A 23,184-nucleotide genomic window follows, 5' to 3' on the forward strand; every position below is an offset into this window, starting at 1 on the left:
CCGGTCTAACGAGGCTCATGCAGCAAGCCCGTGCCTTGACTGTGCATCCACCGCCCTCTGCAGCCGCCGCCGCGCAGCAGCCCTGCAGTGAGAGAGCAACCCTGCAGTGAGAGCGTCCCTGCAGTGGGAGCAACCCTGCAGCGGGAGCAACCCTGCAGTGAGAGCAACCCTGCAGTGAGAGAGCAACCCTGCAGTGAGAGAGCAACCCTGCAGTGAGAGCATCCCTGCAGTGAGCGCAGCCCTGCAGTGAGAGCGTCCCTGCAGTGAGAGCAACCCTGCAGTGAGAGCATCCCTGCAGTGACAGCAACCCTGCAGTGAGAGTAGCTCTGCAGTGAGAGCATCTCTGCCGTGAGCGCAGCCCTGCAGTGAGAGCAGCCCTGCCGTGAGCGCAGTCCTGCAGTGAGCGCAGCCCTGCAGCCCCGGCCGCCTTTTGGCCGCATTCCCAAGCACGGGCCGTGCTGGGACCGCGGGGATGGTCCTGGGCCGGGCACGGTGGGTTCCCCTAGTACGGGCCAGTCCCACGCTCTCCTGCCACACAGCTCGGTCCGGATCAGGAACTCAGCTCCACCTGTGGAGAAGCAATTGTGTAGAAGGTTCTAAAGAGGAAGAAATTAACAAATGGGCCACTAAAAACAAACCAAAGCAAAGCAAACCAAACAAACCTGGGAGAGAAAAAACCACAAAAAGTTTAATTTCAGAAATTTCTCCCAGATACTAAGATGTACATGGGGCCACGCACTCTTCTCTCCTGCATCAGCAAAGCAACTCAGGGAAATTTATGAATCAGGTTTAAGTTCACATAGCCAACCTCACTGGGTTTTGTAGATGGAATTCCCAGCAACAGTTTTAGTACAGCAGGACTTTTACCAAACTCTCTTGTAATCTCCAAAGAACACCCCAGAAAAAAGGAGGAAAAAAGAAAGGGGGGCGGGGTGAAGCACAGGTATGTCATAAACACATAATTAACAGGGCAGTATGTTTAGCCTTCATGCAAAGAGAAACAAGAGTACAGCCAACATTTTACATTGTCTCTACACTGTCAGTCATGCCAAGCAAACAGGTAGCAGAGCTCAAAGGAAAGCACAAACCCGCCCAACTCACCCCCAACGTTTCTACCCCTGAGCACCTTTCCCAAGGCCCTGCTGACTCATCACCGAGACCACATTCCCAAAAGGGCACAGGATAGAAAATGCTGGATTTAATACGCTTTGAATAGCCAGTTTTCAAAAGGGAAGGCGCTCTGTAATGTTCTAGATAAAGACTGAACTGCCCAGGGGTAGGAAGGTCAGTAGCTGTTTATTTTCCCCAGGAACGAGCGCCAGTGCACTCTGCGCCCCGGTGTGCTGCGGCAGGGAAAGCGCGGTGTGCCGGGACAGTCCGGGGGCGCCGGGGACAGCCGGGAGCCGCCTCCCCCCGCGGCCACGAGAGGGCGCTGCGGGCCCTGCGGCGCGGGCCGGGCCGGGGCTGCCCGGGAGCGGGGCGCGCATCGCGGGCCGCGTCTGCTGCGATTGATGCCCATTGCCTCACCCCAAGGCAAACCCTGCAGGAAAGCAGCAACGAGTCAAGCTGAAAGGCTCACTGCAACTTCTGTGCTGTTCCATGCTGCGTTCGGTACAGAATCGCAGAATCGATTAGGTTGGAAAAGACCTCTGAGACCATCAAGTCCAATCTGTGACCGAACACCACTTTTTCAATTAGACCATAGCACGGAGTGCCATGTTCAGTCTTTTCTTAAACACCTCCAGGGACGGTGACACCACCACCCCCCTGGGCAGCCCGTTTCGATGTCTAATCACCCCAAACTGCCCTAGTGTGGTTTTGGACCATGTCCTCTTGTCCTGCCACCGACTGCCTGGGACAAGGGACCAATTCCCACCCGGCACACCCTACTTTCTGGCATTGAACGGAGTGATAAGGTTTCCCCAGGCTAAACAACCCCGGCTCCCTCAGCTGCACCACATAGTGCTTGTGTCCTAGACCCCTCAGCAGCCTTGCTGCCCTTCTCTGGACACATTCTAGCAGCACAAAATCCTTCCCAAACTGAGGGGCCCCGAACTGGACACAGCACTCGAGGTGTGACCTCACTGATACCAAACACAGGGGGATGATCCCTGGTCCTGCTGGCCACATTTCGCTGATCCAGGCCAGGATGGCATTGGCCTCCCCGGCCCAGCGGGCACCATGCTGGCTCGTGATCAGCCAGTGCCGAGCAGCACCTCCGGTCCTTCTCCGCTGGGCCTGCAGAGGCCGAGCGCAGGAGGCGACACTCGGTCACACACATCGGTGCCGGGCCGCCCCCCGCCCGGGCCCGAGGGCAGCGCCCGCCCGGCACTGGGCGAGGCCGCACTCCGCCTCCGCCCGTCGGGCCCGCCCCGGCCCCGCCTCCCCCAGCCCGGCCTTAGCGGCGGCGGCGCGGCCTCTGCTCACAGCGCGGCCGGGCGGCATGGCGGCGGCGACGGAGCGCGGCCGTGATGGCAGCTGCCACTTCCAGCGCTCCCGGCTCATCTGGATGGTGGCCATCATCTTCGGCATGGTCGTCCTCGGCGTAAGGAGCGGCGCGGGGAGGGAGGGAGATGGGTCAGAAACCGCGGGGTGCGTGGAACAGGTGCCCTGCACCGTCCCTGTATCCGCGGAAACGCCGGTCCCTAAAATAAACGGGGAGAGAAAGAAAACTGGAGGTGCTGCTTTGGCCAGGCGGGAGGAGGCTGGACAGAGCCATGCAGGAAGGCCAGAGGGAGGGAGAAAGCAGCTGGTCTGTAAAGGGAAGCGAGGCCGTGGCGCTGGGGGCGCGTCCCGGGCCCGGTCCGAGCATCCCGGGCGGCAGCAGCGAGGGCTGGCGGGGCAGGTGCCCGGGAAAGGGCTGCCAGCGCTGGGAGCTGCGGCACCGAGCAGCAGCACAGCTCCGGGACAGCTGGGGGACATGTCAGTCCCCAAGGGACATTTACAGGGGAGGGCTTTGGGCGATCTGTGGTGTTGGAAAACACACGCGTTCAGTCACCACGCTGTGTTAATTTCCAAAACCAGACTTCAGCTAAGTTAGTTTGGATTACTGGAGCAGGGATATTAATGGCTTTTTGATGTATCTGGCAAGTTTATGAAAGTCATCCCTTGACTTTCACACGTTGCGATTTTCTTTCTGTTTGCACAGATTTTCTAAACTTGGGAACCACCACTGTGAAAATGGTAGTCAAGGCACGTCAAGCCACTCACAAAACAATTGTTGGGCTGTTTCAAAAGAAACAAGAATGAGCTTTAAGCAGATTCCCTGTTTAAAATCATCACCTCACCACATCTTTGGCATAACTGAATTTACATATAGTGAGAAACTGCAGTGTTGATATACCAAAGCAAGATAAGGCAGTGTGAACTTTGGCCTGGTGCTTACCTTATGTCACCAGTGGCCTCTGAAGTGCACAGCCCATCCCTCCCTGCCTGCTCTCCTGCCGGCTTGTGGAAATCGGCGTGCACAGTGCTAAACACTGCGGACAGCTCTGTGACAGGAAAGGAATTCTGCATCTCTGGTCTTGGGATTCGTGCTCAGCTTTCTTCTGTGCCCTGTTAAAAATAAACAAAAATCTGACATTTTCTTTTTTAGGGGATGAAAAAAGAAAGACTGATCCCCTAGTTTTAGATAACTATTCCTCCTAAACAGTGTACTCATGGTTTGGCCTCTTCAGGTCACTTGCCTCAGATTAACTTCTTCAGGACAAAGACAATGTAGGTTTTGCAGCTTCCATGTCTAATAGGTAATGAGCTTACAACTTAAATACCACTTAACGTGCAGATGCACTCTTGGTCCCCAGACAGCAACCTTAAACATAGCCCCTTGGCATCTGGTATGTCAAGGAATAGAAGTTTCCTAGTTGGAATCTTTCAAAGGCCAATGGAAGAATATGGTCCTTGGACAAGGTTAATGGAGTGAAAGAACTTAAGTACTATGAATAAATGAGCTCTGAACTCATGGGGCTCAAAAATAAAGCTATATTGAAGGTTTAATTGATAGTACTTCTACCTTGCAGTAAGATAACTTTATTTTTTTTTTCCAGTGGGTAACACTTTGGCCTTCAACTATACCTTATAGTTACTTGGGATTATTTGGTACCTTCCTGAATTATTTAGTGGAACACCACCACAAATGGGTATGCTACGGGTAAGTTATATTTGACTGTATCATTATTTTGCCTCTCTCTGACTCCTGTACTTAGTCTGTATTAGCAAGCTTTCCTGTAACCCAGTTGTTAATTAGATTTAAAGAGCTCTCCTTTCAAGCTCATTACAATTAAGGGTGTGGGGTAATAAGTATGTAGAGGACTAGACAGGCTTAAGACCAGGTTGATAGTTTAAAAATTCAACTTCGAATTTGGCATCACTGATGGTTTAACAAGAAAGGAAAAAATGTTAAGATACTACTTTTGATGACAATTATTAGTCCAAAGTTATATTTGTACCATCTACTGCAAGTCTTTTTCTTCTCTAGTTGTTACTCGGCAGTCCAGTTCTTTCTTTAGGAATCTTTTTTATCCAGCTTCAGTTAAAGAACATTTTCTACCCTGGTCCTCACTTCTCCTGATCTACATGAGAAGTAACCTGCTGAACAAACAACATAATGCTGTTTTGCTGGGTTACAAAACTTAGTTTTTGCTACTGTAACTAACAAAAGGGCCAGAAAATATTTCCTTGAGCTCACTGGCTTCCTGTAAAGACAGAAATCAGTAGGGCTTTCTTGTTTATTTTATGTATCATGTAGAACCTTCATTTTTTCTCAGAGCATCTTTTGCTTTAGCAAGGTATTTAATTGATCCTAACTGAATATATTATCTTTTTTTTTTTTCCTACAAAAGCATCTATATAAAAGTTTGTAGGCCAAGTGTGGCTTATCAAGTCACATTATATGTTCTGAATCTATACACACAGTTGTTTTTGTAGAACTAAAGCTGTAAAAACTTAAGTAGCTCCTTAGGACCACTAAAAATACTTATTTTTAAGTAAGTAAAAGGATAGATTTTGCATGCTTAACTAAGATTAACTTGTACTGCTTTCACTAAGCATTTGCTTTTGGCTTAATCTGATTGCTGAAAATTTTGGAAGCCTAGTGGATGTTTCAAATGGCAGGTCAAGGCTTATTGCACAAGTTACAGTTGCTCTCATTTTCTCAGTGGGCTTCAGCTCCTTTTAAGTGTACACTTGTGGGGTTTTTTCAAGATGAAAAACACCCCTTCCTTTTTAGGTTAAAATAGGTTGTTGCTTCAGTGCTTCCAGATTTATATTCTTTGTGTAATTAATCTTGAATCCAACAGTCTTCTCCCTGATTTTCAGCAACATAAACCATGTTTTCTTTCCACCAGGTTCTGGATATCCTGGTTGATTCACATAGTGGAAGCCCTCTACGGTATTAAGTTATGCCAGTAAGTTGTTCCCTCCTCTCACTCCAACACAGGTTCTCTGTAAGGGGTTTCTGAATCAAGTAACATAGGCTACAGACTGATTGTGGTGGCTCTCAGCAGCAGTGAATCCAGAGGATGCTGGTAAAATTCTTGCTGCAGTGATAGTTTGCTGTGCTCCACAGTTGGTTGCTGCTGCTTCTCCCAGCAGTTGCTGTTGTGCAGGGCAGCAAAACCAAGGGCTGGCACCTTGCAGGAGTGGCAGCAGCAAGGTTTGCCAGAGCTTGTCTGGCAGCCTCTGAACCCCCTGTTCACTGGGTGACACTGCTGCTCAGGAGGCAGAGGGAACAATAGATAGTGTAGAAGTAGTCTGATAACTTCAGGTGTTAGAATTTTATCAGATCTTACCCCATCAGGATTGCAATACTGCTAATTACACACTTAAACAATCACACTTACATTGTGGGAACACAGCTGGGCACTTTCATTTGGGGACTCTTTCAGATCTACTTGCATCTGCAGGTGCCTGGGATAAAATCCTGGAACCAGTCAGACCATACAAGCAAGGCCATCTGAGTCTAAGGTTAGGATAACCACGTGCCTGGAAAGGAGTGCTGTCCAAACACAGCCTCCTTCTGTTCACTTGTGGTTGCAGTAGTTCAGAACAACGTAGGTACTCATTGGGTTCCCATGCTCTGCACAGTCAGGCCAGTCGGTTTGCCATGATGGGTTCCCACTCAATTCGGGTCATTCACTGCTGTCTGTCCCAGGCTTCTCAGGTGACAGCTCTTGGAAGCAACAGGATTTTGTTTCATGGAACGCTGCATAAGTTGTTTGGGGTTTTTTGGTCTTTTTTTAAATAGTAGAATATGGATGATTAATTTCTGCCTTCAGATTGAGAGTTAGTAAAAACATCATGTTTATCAGATTCCTGTTTTAAGACTGAGTGTGCAAATAAATGGGTATCTGGGCCTAAGGCACTTCTTTTTAGTATGAGGAAACTTGACTACCAGTGAACATACCAAATGAGTGTATTGTAATTAATTTTACTAATGAAGATTTACAGAGTAGTGTTAAAACCCACAAAAAAAAAAAAAAAAAAAAGAAACAAACCAGAGATGGGCTACCCATCATCATCTCATCAGGAGTGCTGCTTTAGATTACCTAGCACTTGTACTTCTGTGAGCACCAAACACTGTTTATTTTTACTTATGTAAAAGTTGTGTCTACTTGGCAACATCACAAAGGAGGCACAAACAACAGTGTGAGGACTCAGATACAAATTTGTTCATCAGCAATAGTACTGTCATTGGCTCTTTGCCTGTATTGCTGCACATGGTCTATTCATTAAGCTTGTCTTGTAGCAACAGGTAAATTTCCTAAGCCCTTGTTCTCTAGGTTTTGCACTAATTTGAAAACACTGCAGCTGGGATTATAAACAAAAAAGCCTCAGCTGTGGAATTGTTTACAGGAAATGTGAAACCCCTTGGGTTTGCTGTTGTGTTTATACTTGTTCCTTTCAGTAGGAGTACTTCTCAAGAACAATGGAGGAGAAAATGACATTTTCTCTAACATACAGAAAAGGTCATCTATGTTATATTGAAACTAACTATCATAGAAAGGTCTCTTCTTCATAAATTAAGTGAAGTGCCTTCAGCCCTGTTACCTGTCTTTGTCTAGCCACAAACTCAGGTAGCAGTGTTTTTCCATCCTCCATCACACAGTCACTGTCAGGTCTCTGCCCTGCCAGCATAGTCTCCCTTGACTAACACAGTCAGCAAGAAATTATATTCAGACTTGTGTATTAAGATCAATATTAAGCTACTCCAGTTTCTTGCTTCTTTGTACACAAACTTCTGGGGGGATTAAGTCATTTCAAATAGGACAGATGGAGATTGCAATTTATATATCATTGAGGAAACTGCATGTATAGAATGTCTGAAAGAACTTTTGTTCAATAAATAGCTTAAAATCCTAAAACCACAAGAACTGGTATGTTTAGTTAGCACAAAAAATGTCTCAGTAGATGGAAACTAATGTGCTGAACTGAAATGTTCTAATCCAGTCTGAATCTCAAGGATGGGTAGAGATAGCTTACCTTGCTTTGTAAGTACCAGTACAGCCTAGAGGAGCGTAAGTTTTTTGACACATTTTGTGTTTTTGTTACAGAGCCAAAGGAATCACTGACCCAGCTGTTCAGTTTCAGTGGTTTGTTCAGACCCTTTTATTTGGATACGCCTCCTTCGGTCTCTTGGTGTCTTACAAGCCTGCAGACAAGAAGCAGTACTAGAAGACAATGCAAGAGGTCACCTCTCACATACCTAATCTCATTTTTCTGAAAAGACCTCCACATACATGTCTAGGTGCTATAATTAGCTAAATTACATTCCTGCTGTATGATGCAGTGCCCTTCTACCCAAACAGCTCTCCTCTTACTAAGCAACACCATTAAAATTCACAGGGCCCTGTGGATAGTTCAGTAGAAAATCAACTCTTCAGTCTTAGCACTGCCAAATTTTAATCCTATTTGTTATGCAAGAAGCCAGAAGTTTCTCCTCTGCAGATTTTGACATGTGTACTCTGTCACTGACAGCTGGTAGCAGTGGTTGATAAATCACTTTTTCATTGTTCTACAACAGGGAGGGTTATTGACAGCCACAAGGCAGCTTGCACCTGTTTTGTAATAGGATTTAAATTTAGCTATATTTTCTCTGTGGGACTGACACTATTGTTAAAGCCTGCTCTTTGCACTTTGTTTTGTCTGCTTACTTTGTTCCACAGAGGACAGACCACTGTACTGCTGCAGGCACATTGAAAAGACCAGGTCTCAGCTCAGGATGAGGGACAGTGAGCTTGCATACATGAAGCACTTTAACTTGGTTTAATACAAGTGCCTTAAAATTCATGCAGCATGACCTCATCTTTGTAGTGAAGATTTTAAGTTATGAGTTATTATCGTATAAAGTAGCTTTGAGGGCAGCTTTTTTGAGAAGTGATTTATTACCTAAAGGAAAAAAAAATCAATCAAAAATCTAGCTGAAAAGCTGATATTTGGCAATGAAATTAGATGCAGTGAATAAACATACACCACTGGTTCCCAGATGCTGGTCTTTAAAACCTAAGGTTGAGAGACCATCATAAGCACATCTCAAGAGTATTTCCTGTATGTGTAGTGAGTCTTCCATCAGATTGTCTCTTATTTTTGAATATTTGAACAAGAATTTACCCTGTGTAGTTTTAGCACTTTTAAAAGGAATAACTATTTAAAGTACTAACTCTGGTGTGGGGAGAAGTTTTACCATGACACTTGCCATGATACTGTTGTGGAAGAAGGGGTAAGAAAAGGTTGTTCTTTAACCTCTAAGAGCTCCACAAGGTGGTAAAAGTAACTTTGTGCTGTACCTACAGGCTGTAACACTTCTGTACTGGAAGCCTTATTCAAGCACAGATACATAAAGTTTTTGCTTTCGGTGGGTACTAAAAGCATGGAGAACTGAAGGGTTTGAAATGGTGGTTTGTTTATCTTTTGGGTGGTGTTGTTGTTGTCTAATAGCAAACTGTTTAACTTAAATATTTTATAGAGAAGTAAAAACTCATTTAGTGACTAGAAATCCAACAGCAATGTCAAGAGCCTGAGCTACGTTTTACTGTGTAACCTTTTGTCTTAGTCTGTGACCCTGGAATAAAGATTTTAAAAAAGTGAAGAAGTTGTTTTTAATGCAGCCTAGAAATAAAATGCTCATACAAAATACATAGACACCTTCCTGACACCAATATCAGTGTTCACACTTGGAACATGCAGGATCAGCTTTCCAGAGTAATTCCCATCACTGATGCTACACTGCCTTCCCCTCCCAGGCCAGGCTGCACTCCAGGCACTGCTCAGGCTCAGTCCCAGCCCTTTCCACTGGGCTCTGGAGTGGCTACAGGCAAATCACAGCTCTGAGAAGTTATCCACATCCTGTCAGACTCCCCCTAATTAGACAGGCAGTGGCAAAGCTTCCTCAGTGCAGCCCAAGGAAGCTACAGTAGAAAAAAATATCTACTGCCTTAGTTGAAAAAAATTACCAAGTTAGAACAAGTTTTAGCCAGGCACTAGCATCAGCTTCATTTTTTGAAGCCTCTGTGGGATTTTTGTTTGGCATGACAATTTTCAGCAGCTTTCTCTGTGGGCATTGCTTACCAAAGCATCTAGTAATGCAACTCCCAGGTATTCACCCACCTTCAGAGACTTTCTTTCCCCAGCCTTTGCTTCACAGCAGTTCAGTTTTAACATTTGGTTAAAAAAACCACAAGACATCCCCAAAAATAAAAACCCAAAACAGAAACGAACCAGTGTTTGCTGTCAGCCTCTGTCCCAGAGCTGTAAACACAGATGCCTATTTGCTGCAGTTTTGGAGGCTTCACAATGCAATCCCAACTGCAAACCTGAGGAACCTGGGACAGGTAACGCTGACTGGCCTTAAGGAAAAGGAACAAACCCCCAGCATGACAAGACTGAAAATAATACTGAGATATCATTTCTGAGTAAGTGTTTATAGTGCCCTTAACAGCACAGTGAGATAAACATACCCTTAATATGTGACAAAATTATTTTTAAAACCCAGTAGGAGCATGAATACATGCTCACTCATGTAGGCACCTCACTCAGCTCACAAAGACATATTCCTGGCTCTGTCAGGCTCTCTGGAAATGCTGCTGGTTATACCAGGCATAAGCATTTCTCCAGGCTAGTCCTAGTAATAAAGGATTACTCCTGATCACTTAGAGCAACTCCACTGCAATCAAAATGTCCTTTCCACAACAGAAGGGCAGAACAACACAAGTGCACCTTCTGTTTCCAAAGGGTGTCAAATCACCTTCATCAGCACCCAACCCACACTGCTTGCCAAAGGAAAATACTTGCAAATTCACTGTAATAAAATATTTCAGAATATTGTTTCCCATTGAAAGGAAACCCCAATGAAACATACAGAAGAGCTTTTACTGTTGGAAAAGACCACTAAATAAGAAGGTAAATCACCAGGAAAACTAAAATTAATAAAGGTTTTTCAGAATGGATATTTGTGCCAATTTTGTTGGTCACAGGACAGAAAAATAAACACTTTAGACATCCATTTCAAATTGGAAAGAAGAAAAAAACAACCCGTGCTATGAAAGCTAAGTGCAAGACTGGGTATGCATTATATTAACAACGTAAAGTACATGCCAAGAAAATTTAAAAAGCAACCATGCCTGTTTTTTCTAGACATATTAAAAACCACCCCCATTCTGTATTTATTTGGCCTGCATTGGTGATCAAAAGGAATAATTTCATACAAGTCAGAACCCCTCGCTTAAAAGAGCACTTTTATGCTGTGATTGCTTGGCAGCTTTGTTGCATAAGACAACAAATAAACCACCCAGATCCATTTCACCCTTCAATCATAATATATGGAAACAAGTGTCATTTACTGCTTAAAGTCAGGTTATCCAGATCAGCATGTTTGGCAAATCATTGCTCAAATCAAGCTCTGTTGAGGAGATCTGGCTGTGTAGATCAGGACATGCAGCATCAGCTCAGAAACACTGCAGAGCCTGGACAGAAGCAGTGAGAGGTCTCCCGCCCATTTTCAAGAACTATTTCTAAAGCTTTCAGGGCTGTAGCTCATTTTTGTAAGGGAGTGATGAAAAACTCTTCTCAGAATCTCAATATGTTGTCTTGCTTTGACCCTTTTTCATGCTGACCTAGCATATTCTAAACACAACAGGAGCTGACTGAGGCAGACTTTGGAAATACCAAGTGCAGGTTAATTAGGGACATTCAGTTTGCTCTGGGGCTGGGTCCCCTGCAGAGCAGCAGAGCCTGGTGCAGCTGGGGGAATGGCCCCCTTGGTCACTGCCATGGAGTCTGCAGGGAATTGGAGCCCTACAGGCAGGTCCCACAGTCTGATGTCTGGAGGCATTCTGGTGCAGTCTCTTTGTGCAAGAGCTACATGAACAGCTCAAGAAATGACCATAGCTTATTGAAAGCAAAAGAAACAAAATGCCTCAGTATTTCCTTTCCTCCTGCTTTTCAGAAGAGCAGTAATAATATGGCACAATCCACGTACTGTGCCAGACCTTACACAGGCCCTGCAACTCCAAACCTACAGCACATGCATGAGGGGAAGGAGGAGGGGAGAGGAGGAAAGAGAGGTGTAAGGAACATTATTATATCATTTATCAGCATTCTTTGAGACCATTTTCACAAAGGAAAACCACTCGGGTGCCCCTTGTGGGAATACACAGGGTGACCAGTTTACTAAATTTAGCAATTACACAGTTTAAAATGTCTTTCTAAAGACACTCTAGGTCTCTTATCAAAAGGAAAACCATGTCCTTACCAAAATTTCAGAAGCGTGAAGGATAGGGCTTTTCACAGTTGCAATCTGCCCCTGCATCCCCCACACCAGGCAAGGAAACCAGAAGTAAATCAGAGTGCCTGCATTTAGAGAAGCAGTCAGACATCAGCAGCACAGGACAAGCTCCCTGTATCCTTTGTGTGGGTGCACTCAGGTGTGACTGACCTGGCTCTGTCCTTAAGGACTCTTGGTTTCTTTAGACTGACAGGCTGTATGGGATGTTGATTATTATTGACATACTTGACAACATTCATATTTGATTGGAATATTTTCCAAATACTGGCACCAGTTTTTGCTGCAGCTTTAAAAAAATAAATAAGTGCTTTTGAACAATGAGAAATTCATCAGCTCAGGAAGGCACAATGTGCTGAAGGATTCCTCCTCCTCTGAGATGGAGCAAAAGTTTGGGAGCACATGAAAGCAAAGATTTGTAATAGAAGAAAACTCTAAAAACTTTAACACCCTATACATGACAGAATGCTTGCAGTTAAACAAACTGCAGAGAAAGTGACAGGAGAACCAAAGCCATCCAATAAATGACTGGCAGGAATTACAGCCCAGCCCCAGAGTGTTGCAGTTTACTTTTCCATTCAATAAACCATGTGCCTGTGTTTGGGTCTAGCAAAAGTTAAACAATAACATGTCAAATGCACTTACTGCGTTGTAGGATGGGGAGTTTGTGAATCTCCCAAAAGCTGCAGGCCAGAAGGCAAGGTGCTGCCTGTGAGGACATGCCACCTGCATGGGAAGATAAACTGCTCCTGGTGCTGCAAAAACATGTACTAGCAGAGATTTAAATGTTAATCCCCAGCTAATAGGACCTGGCTGAAAAAATTAAGGAATTAGTGTGGGAAGAGATTTTGTTTCAATTTAAGATGCACCTTGTTTGCAGCAGTCCTGGGAAGCAGTTGTGCTGTGCCCCTGACAAGCAGCGTGTGCCTAGGACAGCTCCCAAAGGGGCTCAGCTCCAGTGACACACCTGGGGCAGGGCATCTCGTGCCTCTGGAGACAGGACTGTGCATTTTGGCCAGTGGCACCCTGGAAGTGAAGGGCAGGTTCCCCAAAGTGGGTGGTGACTGCAGTGAGAATCGCAGAGAGCTGACTGAGCTGGTCCCATGGACTTCAGTGACCCACCTGAGCCCAGCCCAGGACACACTGCACCCACACCCTGCCCACTGCCCAGGAGCACAGCCAGGGCAGGGAGCAGCTCCTCCATCTGTGCCACTGGGCTGGGTTTGGGCTGGAATGAGCAGGGTCCATGCTGGAATGAGGGCAGTCCATGCTGACTCCCACCCAGGGCCAGAGCAGCCATCCTGCCCAGCTGCTCTCTCCTCCCTGCCAGCTCAGAGCTCCCCCCTTGCATGAATGATGTGGGTTTTGAGCCAATGTCTATGACAGATAAAAGAAAAATATTAACTCTGATTTTTTAAAGTGAGGCTGCTATCACTGTCACACGAGAGAATGACAAGTCTTTCATTGCTGAGGTGGCGTAGCAGAATTTTAATTGTTTTTCAAATAAATACAATGCTTAGATTTATATTTTGCTCATTTAAGCATTAGTGAAATTTTAAATAATCATTAAAGTTATTTTCCAAGGTACATAAGAACACTCTATATAAAAATAATTCTTTAAATAATACATTCAAAACCACATTATTAAATATTTGAAATGCCATAGATCTTATTATATTTCATAATTAAAAAAGGAAAAGGTTAGCAGCACAGGTATTTAATTATTCTTTCCAAGCATACATTCATTTAAATGTCTCATTTTGAGTTTTTTTCCCCCCCCCCCTTGGAAGATCTTAATTTTGTCTTTTAAGCCAATGAGACTTCAATGAAGGCAATATAGAATGTAAAATACCTCTGGTATTATTATATTCACATATAAAGTGTTTATTACTGAAGAGTGATTTACACTTTAAACTATGTTTATACTTAAAACAATAAAAATAAAACCAAACAGCAAATATAATGTTCGACATTTTAAGAACCTTCTGGACATCACCTTCCTTCCCCCCACCCCAAACATATTTCCAAAATTTTATAGTGATTTCAAGTGCATTGATTTTTGGTTGCTCTATTTGCTACATCTTCTTGCCCCAGGTTTGTGAAGACTTGCTAACTGCAGTTCCCACTGGTTAGGAAAAGTTGTTAATGCTCTGAGCTTCTAAAACAACAAAGTCCAGCATAATCCAAAATGTTAAACCAAATACCCAGACAGCAGAACCTGTAGGCCACTACTGAGAACTTTGGTTATAAAATTCCATTTTCTTCTCATGTAGGTACCTGAGACATCCTCAAAATTTCCTAAGAATTTTTTTCAGAAAACATGAGAGGGTACTTTACCTCAACAATAGTGGGTTTTCACCCCCAAATCTGCTCTTTGATGATGTGGTTCATTTCTCATTCTGATGGAAGCAGCAAGTATGTAATATGGACTCTGTCATCTATTTCCATACAGATTTTTAAACTCTCCTGACAGTGGAGAGAGTTGTGTCTGATAAGACACAGCTGTGATTTATAGAACCAAGGCCTATACCCATCATTCTGGATGGCAAGAAGGGAACAAAACAAACCACTGGGGCATCAATAATTTTTAGTTCCATGTGCAAACCAATACAGTCCTTCCAAAACCAGACCAAACCTGTAAACTTCTATTTTTTTGTCCACCATTTGTCAGACTCTGTACTCCTGCTCCTCTGTGAACTACAACAAGAAGTAGAAAACAGATTATTTCTCAGAAAAATTCTACTGCAGAGACAGCCACAATGCTGCCCTTCTCATCCCTTCTTGCCTGCATAAGCTACAGGGGGAGATGGATCACGGAACCACAGAATGGTTTGGGTTGGAAGGGACCTCAAAGACCATTTAGTTCCAGCCTCCCTGTTGTGGAGTTCTGTTCACTAGACAGATTGCTCAAAGCCCCAACCAACATGGCCTTGAATCATTCCAGGGATGGGGCAGCCATAACTTTTCTGGGCAACCTGTGCCAGAGCCTCACCACTCTCGCAGTATAACATTTCTTCTTAATTCCTAATATAAATCTGCCCTCTTAAAAGCCTTTGCCCCTTGTCCCATGCAGCTTTCTTGGGGGCCCTCTTTAGGTACTGGAAGGAGCTGTAAAGTCTTCCAGAGCTGAAGTTAAATTCTGCCCAAATGAAAGGCACAACTGTGTTGTGTGCACATTCAGAAGAGGGCCTGAACTTCTCTTACATTTCTTGCCATCCCACTCTGTTATATTATTAGTTGGTCTCTGCCTGTAGTGATAAAAATGGTATTTAGGTCAATGTGTTCTTTGTTAATTGCATTAGCCATGTGCCTAAGACTTAGGCTTCCTCTTCTCCCAGTACTGCCTTTGGCTATTAACATGTGGTCTTTAAATATATGTCACTATTAACAGTGCACTCAATCTGTCAGGTGAGATGGATAGAGCCTGTTTTAGACAGACTAAGATAATCAGTGGAATGGTATTTACAAAATTCACATTGGTAGCGAGACCCCTTTTTATGCTGAGTCTCCAAAAGCAGAGGGAAGAAATATATTTGTGTTCTGTTTATGAGCTCTAATCATCTCTATACTTTTTTTCAATTTCTGCAAAATATTTTGGAATTTTATTTTGCAAATAGCATCATTTTCCCTTGGGAAAAATATTAATATTATATTGGCTTTTATCTTCCAAGGGTTTTTCTGTCTATGTTTAAATTACCTTCTATTAGCAGAATTTTTCCTCACATGGTAGCAAGGATCAGCGCATATTCATGTTCAATCCCACACACCTCCTGAAGCAGATTTAGCAAACAGAAAACTGCTTCTGGCTTGGAAACAGAAAATTTCTGCACTTGTAATGTAGCTAAGTCCAGCGGAAGGAGCTGCATTACTTCAACAATGGGCATCAAAATCAGAAGACCTTTGAGAGGTCTGTATCCAGATGTAAAGAGAAATGCCTTCTCCTTGTTTATGGAATATCATTGGGTTCTACAAACTAGCTAAAATCCAGGCAGCCAGCTGATAATGAAATGAGGAATTCCAACACCAGCAGAGACTAAGAGCTTCCCTTAGCTAAACTAAAGTTTTGAGTTGAACTTTTTTTCCCCAAAGACATTTACTACATTTTGAGCAGGAAATCAATATCCTGATGCTATTTGCTAACTGTTCAGCTCTGAAAGATGATATTTGTTGTGACAGCCTCCAGGCTGGGGCTCTGCAGAGTCCTTGGCAGAGGCCCTGGTGCCCCAGCCGCGCTGTGCCCGTCACCGCTCCGTCCAGGCAGCTGTGGGGTAGCGTTCCAGGAGTGCATTCCTCAGCTGGGCTGTGTGGATCTTGTCTCTGGTCTCCACAGTGCAGATCACCTGGAAAAAGAATTAGGACCATTCCTGATGGCATGGCAGCAATCTCAGACAAAGACATTTCCAACTTAAACGTAAAATGCACTCATAAAAACAACCAGTTCAAAATAGAAACTCTGGCCCTCACATCCGCTCTCTGTGCAGGTAAGAGAACTGAGATTGCAGATATCTGGGGCTCTTCCAGCCCATCTGCATGACCATAAAACCTTCCAAAACCCTACTTTATTGCCTTCAAAGTTTAAAGAATACAACTGATCCTCTGCTGGCTCTTGGGCAAGGTGCCTCTCTGCTTCTGGCCTCCCTGAAGACATCTGTTAGCAGCTTCTCTTTTCCTTTCCCTGTGCGTGGCATTGCTGCCACCTCACGCACCTCTGACTCTTACCTCATCACATTTCTGTATTTCTGGCAAGTGTTTGTTCCAGTACTTCCATCCTTCAAGCATTTTGTGTTCTTCTCTTGTCTGTCATGGAGTTATCCCCCAGTTCTCTATCATCTCTGCAATATTTTGGCTGGTTTCACTTCTCACACACCTTCTTGCTTCATTCTGTTTTTTGTTTGCTTATTGCATCACTTCTAGTTTTCTTTTCTGGTTGTTCTACTGCTAAATAAAACAACTTGGGCAAAATTAATCTTGATGGTTTTTTTTTTAATTCTTCACTTTCCTTCAAAGGTACTATTGAAATCTGTCATGTAGACACTAAAGATAATAACTTGAATGACATTTTAAAAATTTTTCAGTTATCTCTCTTTGTTGCATACTCACATCTCTGCCCCCATCACTTGAAAGCCTGGGCACTAGCAAAGATGAGGCACCAAAGTAAAGGCACAGAAGGAAAATTATACTTCACAATTTGAGGCTCCTAACTTCCATTACTGATCGTCCTGCTGCAATAGCCACTGGTGTTGAAAGTGCCACATGGGAAAACAGAAACGTGGAAATCTAGCAAGGAAAGGACCCAAGATGAGTCACAGTGCAGCTACAGAGAGCTCAGTGTAGCAGCAAATCTACAGAGAGCAGAGAAACAAGGAGCCATGAAAACCTGGTGGTGGGCTGCTCCAAACATGCCCTTCAAAATGTTCCTATCAGAGCTGCATCCCTTTTAGAAAACAAAAAATATCTAATTTGTTTACAAGGACATTTCTAAATAAGAACTTCAAATTCATGTTTTCTGGAACTGCCTTAAAATAATAATAAACCTTTAGCAAAACTGCTGAATGAAAATATAAAACACTAACACTCCAAGTTAATCTAAATAGCCATAGCTCACTTAATTAGAAAACTGGCTACAGTTTCTCAAATACCCACCATGAAATAAGCCACAATTCTGATCTGGTCTTGTAATTCTTCACCTCTTGTGCTGCACATAGTTCTATTTGTTTGGCTCTTTGGAATGCAAATTAGATGCTAATTTTTTCTTCTTTAAAAAAGTGGGGTTTAATGTCAAGAGAAGGACAGTCATAGAGGACAAGAAATAATGAGGAAAGGGGAGAGAACACAATAATTGGGAAAAGTATCTGAGAACACCAATGTACCCAACGCCCATTATCCATCCCCTGCTTCATGTAAAATCTCCAAAGCTTTGCAATCATATCTTCAAGGGGACAGACACATCTCACACGGAGTCCGTAATTAAAAAAGTAAGCTTCTTCCTCTTCCAGAGCAATCATGCCTGTTTTGTCCTGAGCAAATCAATTGCTGCTCCTGGAACCAGTCTGCATGTAAGAGATTCAGCCTTGAATGTCTGGTAGCAAGCTGTGGTCTGCCCTGGGACCAAGCATGGGGAAGCATTTTGATTTATGGCTAATTATCCTCTCTGCCCTTTCCTTTCTGCTCATGATGGAAACCAGGCAGACCTCAGTAGACTGGAGCCAGAGAGCTTGTGAGCACGCTGGATAAACACTGTCATTCTGTTCTAAGCATGCACCACAAGCAGCAGCTGATAAGGGAGATACTGAGCTGCAGTGTGTCATAAAAGTACTACTAACAGCAACAGTAGTGATAAAAAAAAAACCCAGAAATTCACCTGATTTTTCACAGTTGTCAAAGAAAGGAATAGAGAACATTTGGTCCCAGCAGGAGTGAAGAGAGAATCACACAACACCTCAAGGCAGCTCCAGATCTCAGCAGCAAAGGCAAGAATTTAGTTTCTTGCTTAGATTAAGCCAATTTATACTGCAGTTTTACTTTCACAAACTTTCTCTCTTGCTTGCTTTGCCTGGGACACATAATTTACACGAGTGTCCAACAGAGCAACCCTCACATTCACAGGGAGTTTATGGGGTTATATTTTGTGTGGGAAGCAGAAGCACCCCAATGCCCATAGGAGGTTGCATAGCTATCAATGACCTAAGAGTAAGTGCCCCAAAATGGTCTTATTTAAGAATAAATTACAAATCCTATTGCCTGATCTTTCTTGTACACCAGACAAGGTAACTTATGACAACTAGAGAAAAATTTACCTTAAACTTATTTCATACTGATAAGCCCTCAGAACTATACATGGGATTTTGGAACCTGCAGAGTACTAATTGGCTGCAGGGCCAGCTGTGCACAGCACACCTTGCTTTTCTCTGTATCAAAAACCCCACAAAACCACCAACAGAGTGCATTTTACAAATTTCTCTCCTACATATAATATCTTTGCTGGATTAATTAATTAATTAATAAAATAATTGTCTGGTCCAGTAAGACCATTAAAATAACCAGACAGATAGAACCTTTTACTGCATTTAGGTTCCATTCCCTGTGACAGGTAATCTAAAGATATATTTCAGCCAAGGGGTTTAGTCAGCCCGTAAGTTTTTTTCAGAGCAGGCCTACAAGTTAAATTAAAGACAGAAGAGATTTCATTGAATACTGATGGCTCGTGGGGTTTATTTTATGACTGGAAATTATTGAAGAAGCAGGACAAAAGCTAAAAAAGAATTAAAGGAAAAAAATTATAAGAAGTTATTGCCATGCAACACCAAAATCCAGATGCATAAATCCAAATACTCTTTGGAATTACACTGACTTCAAAGACAGGAAATTTCATAACTTCACAAAAGGAAGAAATATGCAAAGGTCTGTGCTGAATAGGGTGGAGACCTCTACTCCCTTTTAACTGCAAGATCTCAGTGGGGACACTTCACCTTTTAGTTCATATTTTCCTAGATTTTAAAAATTAATTTGGCATATCTGTCAGCTCCCTTATGTCTACTATCTGTAGGCTGTGCGTGCAAATAAAAACAGTGGGTGGACATGCTAAGCCAATGTTAGAGAGCAGAGGAAATGTGAGCTGTGCTGCTGAATCAAGAGATTTCAGTCTTTTGTGCTTTTCCAGGCTCCATGTAAAGCTAATCCTAAATAACCTAAATAAGATGGTTCAAGCTAAACCTAAATAACCAGTGCAGTCCTTTATGTCTTTGAATCATCCATTGAACCTTCCTATTCTGCTTCTTTAATTCTAGAAATCATATTATTAATCTTAAGTATGAATAACTTAGTATTCATGATCTAAGTCCTAGTATTCAGGCATCTAAGTCTTTTTGCATAACTCAGTATTTATGATACACCACATTTAGCAACATTAGAGGTTTGCTTGCATGAAAGTTCAAGTTAAGAATGAAAACTTGATTTATATATACTGGTTTCTGTTCTGTATTTAGAAAAAGGGGTTTCTTTTAAAATAATCAACAACTGGGCAATTTTCTGAATTATTTGGTAAACACCCAGTGTAGATTACGTCACATTACAGATTATTTGGTAACAGCAGCTCAGCTGATGGTTTGGGGATCAGCTGCCAGATTGTCCCCGTGGTCAGAGCAGTGGAATGCTTGAGAAAGAGAGCAGCAGCTGACTGCTGGTTGTGCAAGCTGAGCCCTTATCTTTTGGCACTTGGGGCACTCAGGTGGGTGAGCACGAGCAGGAACAAGCTGCAGCCCTTACGTAAGGCAGGTAATAACCCACAGGAACACTCAGACCCTCCCAGGGCAGCCTCTCCTTCTCACAGGCTGCCCTGTGCCACAGTCTGCTGGGGAATGCCTTAAAGAACAGCACCAAATTCTTCTGGGGAGCCTCAGAAGAAATGGAGTGTTGAGCTTCCCACTCCCAGTGTCTCCACTCTGCAGCTGGGGATGGAACATGGAAACAGAGCCTTGCCCAGGGTCATGTTTTGGGAATGATAGCACCTTTCTGCATCCTTCTGCACATGTGAGCTGCACAGCTGCCTGCTCCTGTGTATCTGCTTCACAGGACAATGACAGGCAATATGTTGGCAACTGGGGAGTCTAATCCAAAATATTCCCTTCCATCCTTTACAGAGTGCAAGTTGGCTCAAATTAATTTATTCAAATTGACCAGAGCAGACTAAAATAATTTATTGATTTCTGGCCTGAGGTGAATGAACTGCATGAGAAAAACAGGCACTATGCCACCCAAAGCCAGGAATTTCAGCACCACTGGGAGAATGTGCAATGTTACTGAAAAGAAAAGGAGATATTTGATTTATGATTCAGCATTCTCATGCACAGACAGAGAAGTAGTGTGGTGGATGTTCTTTTCACAGGCAGTCTCTTCCAAGTTCCCCAAAACCACAGCACAGTGAAGCTCCCAAGAGGCCTGAAGTGAACAGACCAGACAGCCCATAATGCCAGACAGGAGTGAGCTCAGAGGGAGCACTGACACCCACTGAAAAGCTGCTGGGGCAATTCACAACCTTACAGAACCCTCCTGGACCTGCCAGTTTGACTATGCTGGAGTTTCAGTGGTCAGAAGACTTTTCTAGAAAATTGATGAGCTCAAGGAAATTTTTTTTTCAACTAGGTTGCCCGAGTCCAAAAATTATACACTTATTAAGCAGGCAAGCTGCTGAACTACTTTATAGCAAAGAATGTCCTTACGTTATTAAGTTGCTTATTGATTTTTGTTCAGTGACTTCTCTATGAGCCAATAGTATTATGAAATTAAAGGGACTTAAATGGTTTTAAAGAGGTTTACATATGGAAGGAATTTAAATTATAAATTGTCCCAATTGAATCTGAGGAATATTACTGATGGAGAACAGAGAAAGTTCACAGAAGCAAGTTGTAGCTTCCTCCCATGATTTGGGTAGTCCTTTAGATATCTGTATCCACTTAACATCAGATATCAGATGATTATTTTATTAGCTCAGATCTTTTTTCTGCCTAGATATTCCCTGTCATCTAATCTCCTTCAACAGGCATAAATGTGAAGCTTACCAGACTGGTTATTTGTCTGATTTGCTAAGAGTTATCTATTTCAATGCAGAGACTTTGGAAGTAGTTTCCTAACCAGTCAGGTAAGACTGAATAAGGGTGTATTCCTCTCCAAGAAAGAAATCCAGAACGAGTCACAAGGGAAGAGAATCTAAACTGGAGGTATGAGCAGGCAGAATCCTAAAGAAACTCCCATAATATTCCATGAAACATAAGCAGCTGATCCCTCTGCACAAGGCACTTCTTACTCTAATATAGACACATTCCTTCCTTATTTTTTAGTAAAGAAAAAAATCTTATTTGTGCCAAAAAAGGGTTTTTTTTTCCAGAAGTGAAGATTGAACACAAAATTTCATTTTAGAAAGTCCTTCCTTTTTCATGAAACCAGACTATCAACAAGGATCTTCTCACAGAGTGTTCCAAGTGTGCACTAGATGAACAAACACTAACCCAGAAAAGCATTTCACTAGAATGAAAAAAACCCAACCAAAGCAGCTCTGTCAGCCTGATAAGTGACTAGAAGCCAAGTTTCTCTCTGTTAGAAATAAAAGAGTACATCTAAAAGGATGATTAAATACTGGGGCAATAATCTTGACAGGACAGATTTAGTGTTTCAAATCAGCATCTGTGCTCTCTGCTCTGTTCTGTCAAACACCTAATCTACATCCACAGTCAAAAGTACACATTAAAGTCAGAATGAAATGGGTATAGCTGCAATGCCTTTCTTGTTATTACTGCCAGTACAGCACAAGGTGGTAATTTTGGTTCTTGATCCAGGTCTAAATTCATACCTTATTTTATGTGCTGTAATTTATACTACAAATGCTTAAAATGTTTTGATGACACAGATCTTTGGCTCTTAGAAACAACAAAGAAAAAACCAAAATATCCTTCACAGATCTTTGCTTTACTCTGAAAATAGGTATTTTTTCCTTGTACCTGGATAGAGCAAATTCATTTTGATGCTTACATATAAACCCTTTTTGACTACACATGTTTTGATTTTCAAAGAAAGCTTCACAGTTCTCTAGATATCAGCAGATAGAGATGCCTGCAGAGGTCTGTATGTCTGGGTCACTACTTTGTACTTCACATCTAATAATGCAATAGCCTCTCCCAGACTGGTTGAAAGCCATAATGCAAATCCAATATCCAATTAAATTATTCAGGGATGCAAATTCCTCCCTTCAACCTTTTTGTACAACACTGTCAGATTCTTGAAGTGAAATCACACTGTTTAAAGTGCAGAGAATACTATATAGCACTGTTTTCATTCAGGGCCTGTATTTACTAAAAACTAAAACACCAAACTTAAACAAAACAAACAAAAAAAAGAAACACCTAAGACAGTAGATTTCATTTGATTTGCTTAATAGCATTAGTAAAAACTACAAGCCTCACTCCATAAAAATGGCATTGAAAACTTTAGAAGAGTTACAGGCTTTATTGCATCTAACCTTCAGTGAAAAGCATTTCCAGAGCTAAGCTGGTCACTCAGAGGGGTTTATCCACCTCCTGCACCTCGAGCAGTGAGTGTCACACTATCTCCAAATCAGCCAAAGCTGGCCTATCATTATGGCACGCTGCAGAACAATGTGGGTTAAGTCCTAGATGCTTGAGAGTATTGATGATATCATGTACCATAGTGATCTTTAATCTGCCTCTTCTTTATATCTGCAAGTGAAAATATTGAGCAGGCTTTTGCATCCAGGCGGGAAATTAAATTTAAAGGCAAAATTCAACAAGATTGCTTACCCAGTAGCTTTTCTGCACCCCAATTATGAGCCTGATTAGCAAAGATCTCTAATTTGACTTCCTCCTGGGGTTTCACAAACTAAGTCAGGTTGGACCTGG

At 42.9% G+C, this 23,184-nt stretch overlaps 2 protein-coding genes across 3 annotated transcripts in view; one reads left to right on the top strand and one right to left on the bottom strand.

Moving 5' to 3' along the window:
* Nucleotides 1-2,089: 2,089 nt before the first annotated feature.
* TMEM254 (transmembrane protein 254) lies at nucleotides 2,090-8,444 on the top strand. The gene is made up of 4 exons (XM_074544737.1): nucleotides 2,090-2,545; nucleotides 4,047-4,150; nucleotides 5,346-5,405; nucleotides 7,551-8,444. Exons 1-4 carry the CDS (start codon nucleotides 2,105-2,107, stop codon nucleotides 7,669-7,671), a joined length of 726 nt encoding a protein of 241 aa, XP_074400838.1. The 5' UTR covers nucleotides 2,090-2,104; the 3' UTR covers nucleotides 7,672-8,444.
* Nucleotides 8,445-13,552: 5,108 nt separating this feature from the next.
* Nucleotides 13,553-23,184, bottom strand: part of LOC102072577 (L-threonine ammonia-lyase) — a 31,477-nt gene continuing 21,845 nt past the window's right edge. For both annotated transcript variants that reach the window (XM_074544736.1, XM_074544735.1), the window contains one exon: nucleotides 13,553-16,116. In XM_074544736.1, the coding sequence (XP_074400837.1) occupies nucleotides 16,018-16,116 (99 nt within the window). In that variant the 3' untranslated portion in view covers nucleotides 13,553-16,017. The remainder of the gene's footprint in view (nucleotides 16,117-23,184) is intronic.

This window comes from Zonotrichia albicollis, chromosome 7 (genome assembly GCF_047830755.1).
Source record: "Zonotrichia albicollis isolate bZonAlb1 chromosome 7, bZonAlb1.hap1, whole genome shotgun sequence".
NCBI lineage: Eukaryota > Metazoa > Chordata > Aves > Passeriformes > Passerellidae > Zonotrichia > Zonotrichia albicollis.

Excerpts from the sequence above, each read along its gene's own strand:
- TMEM254 (XM_074544737.1), top strand. The coding sequence starts at position 2,105 with ATGATCCCTGGTCCTGCTGGCCACATTTCGCTGATCCAGGCCAGGATG. Across the intron at positions 4,151-5,345 it reads CACAAATGGGTATGCTACGG|GTTCTGGATATCCTGGTTGA; the intron begins GTAAGTTATATT and ends TCTTTCCACCAG. Across the intron at positions 5,406-7,550 it reads TACGGTATTAAGTTATGCCA|AGCCAAAGGAATCACTGACC; the intron begins GTAAGTTGTTCC and ends TTTTTGTTACAG.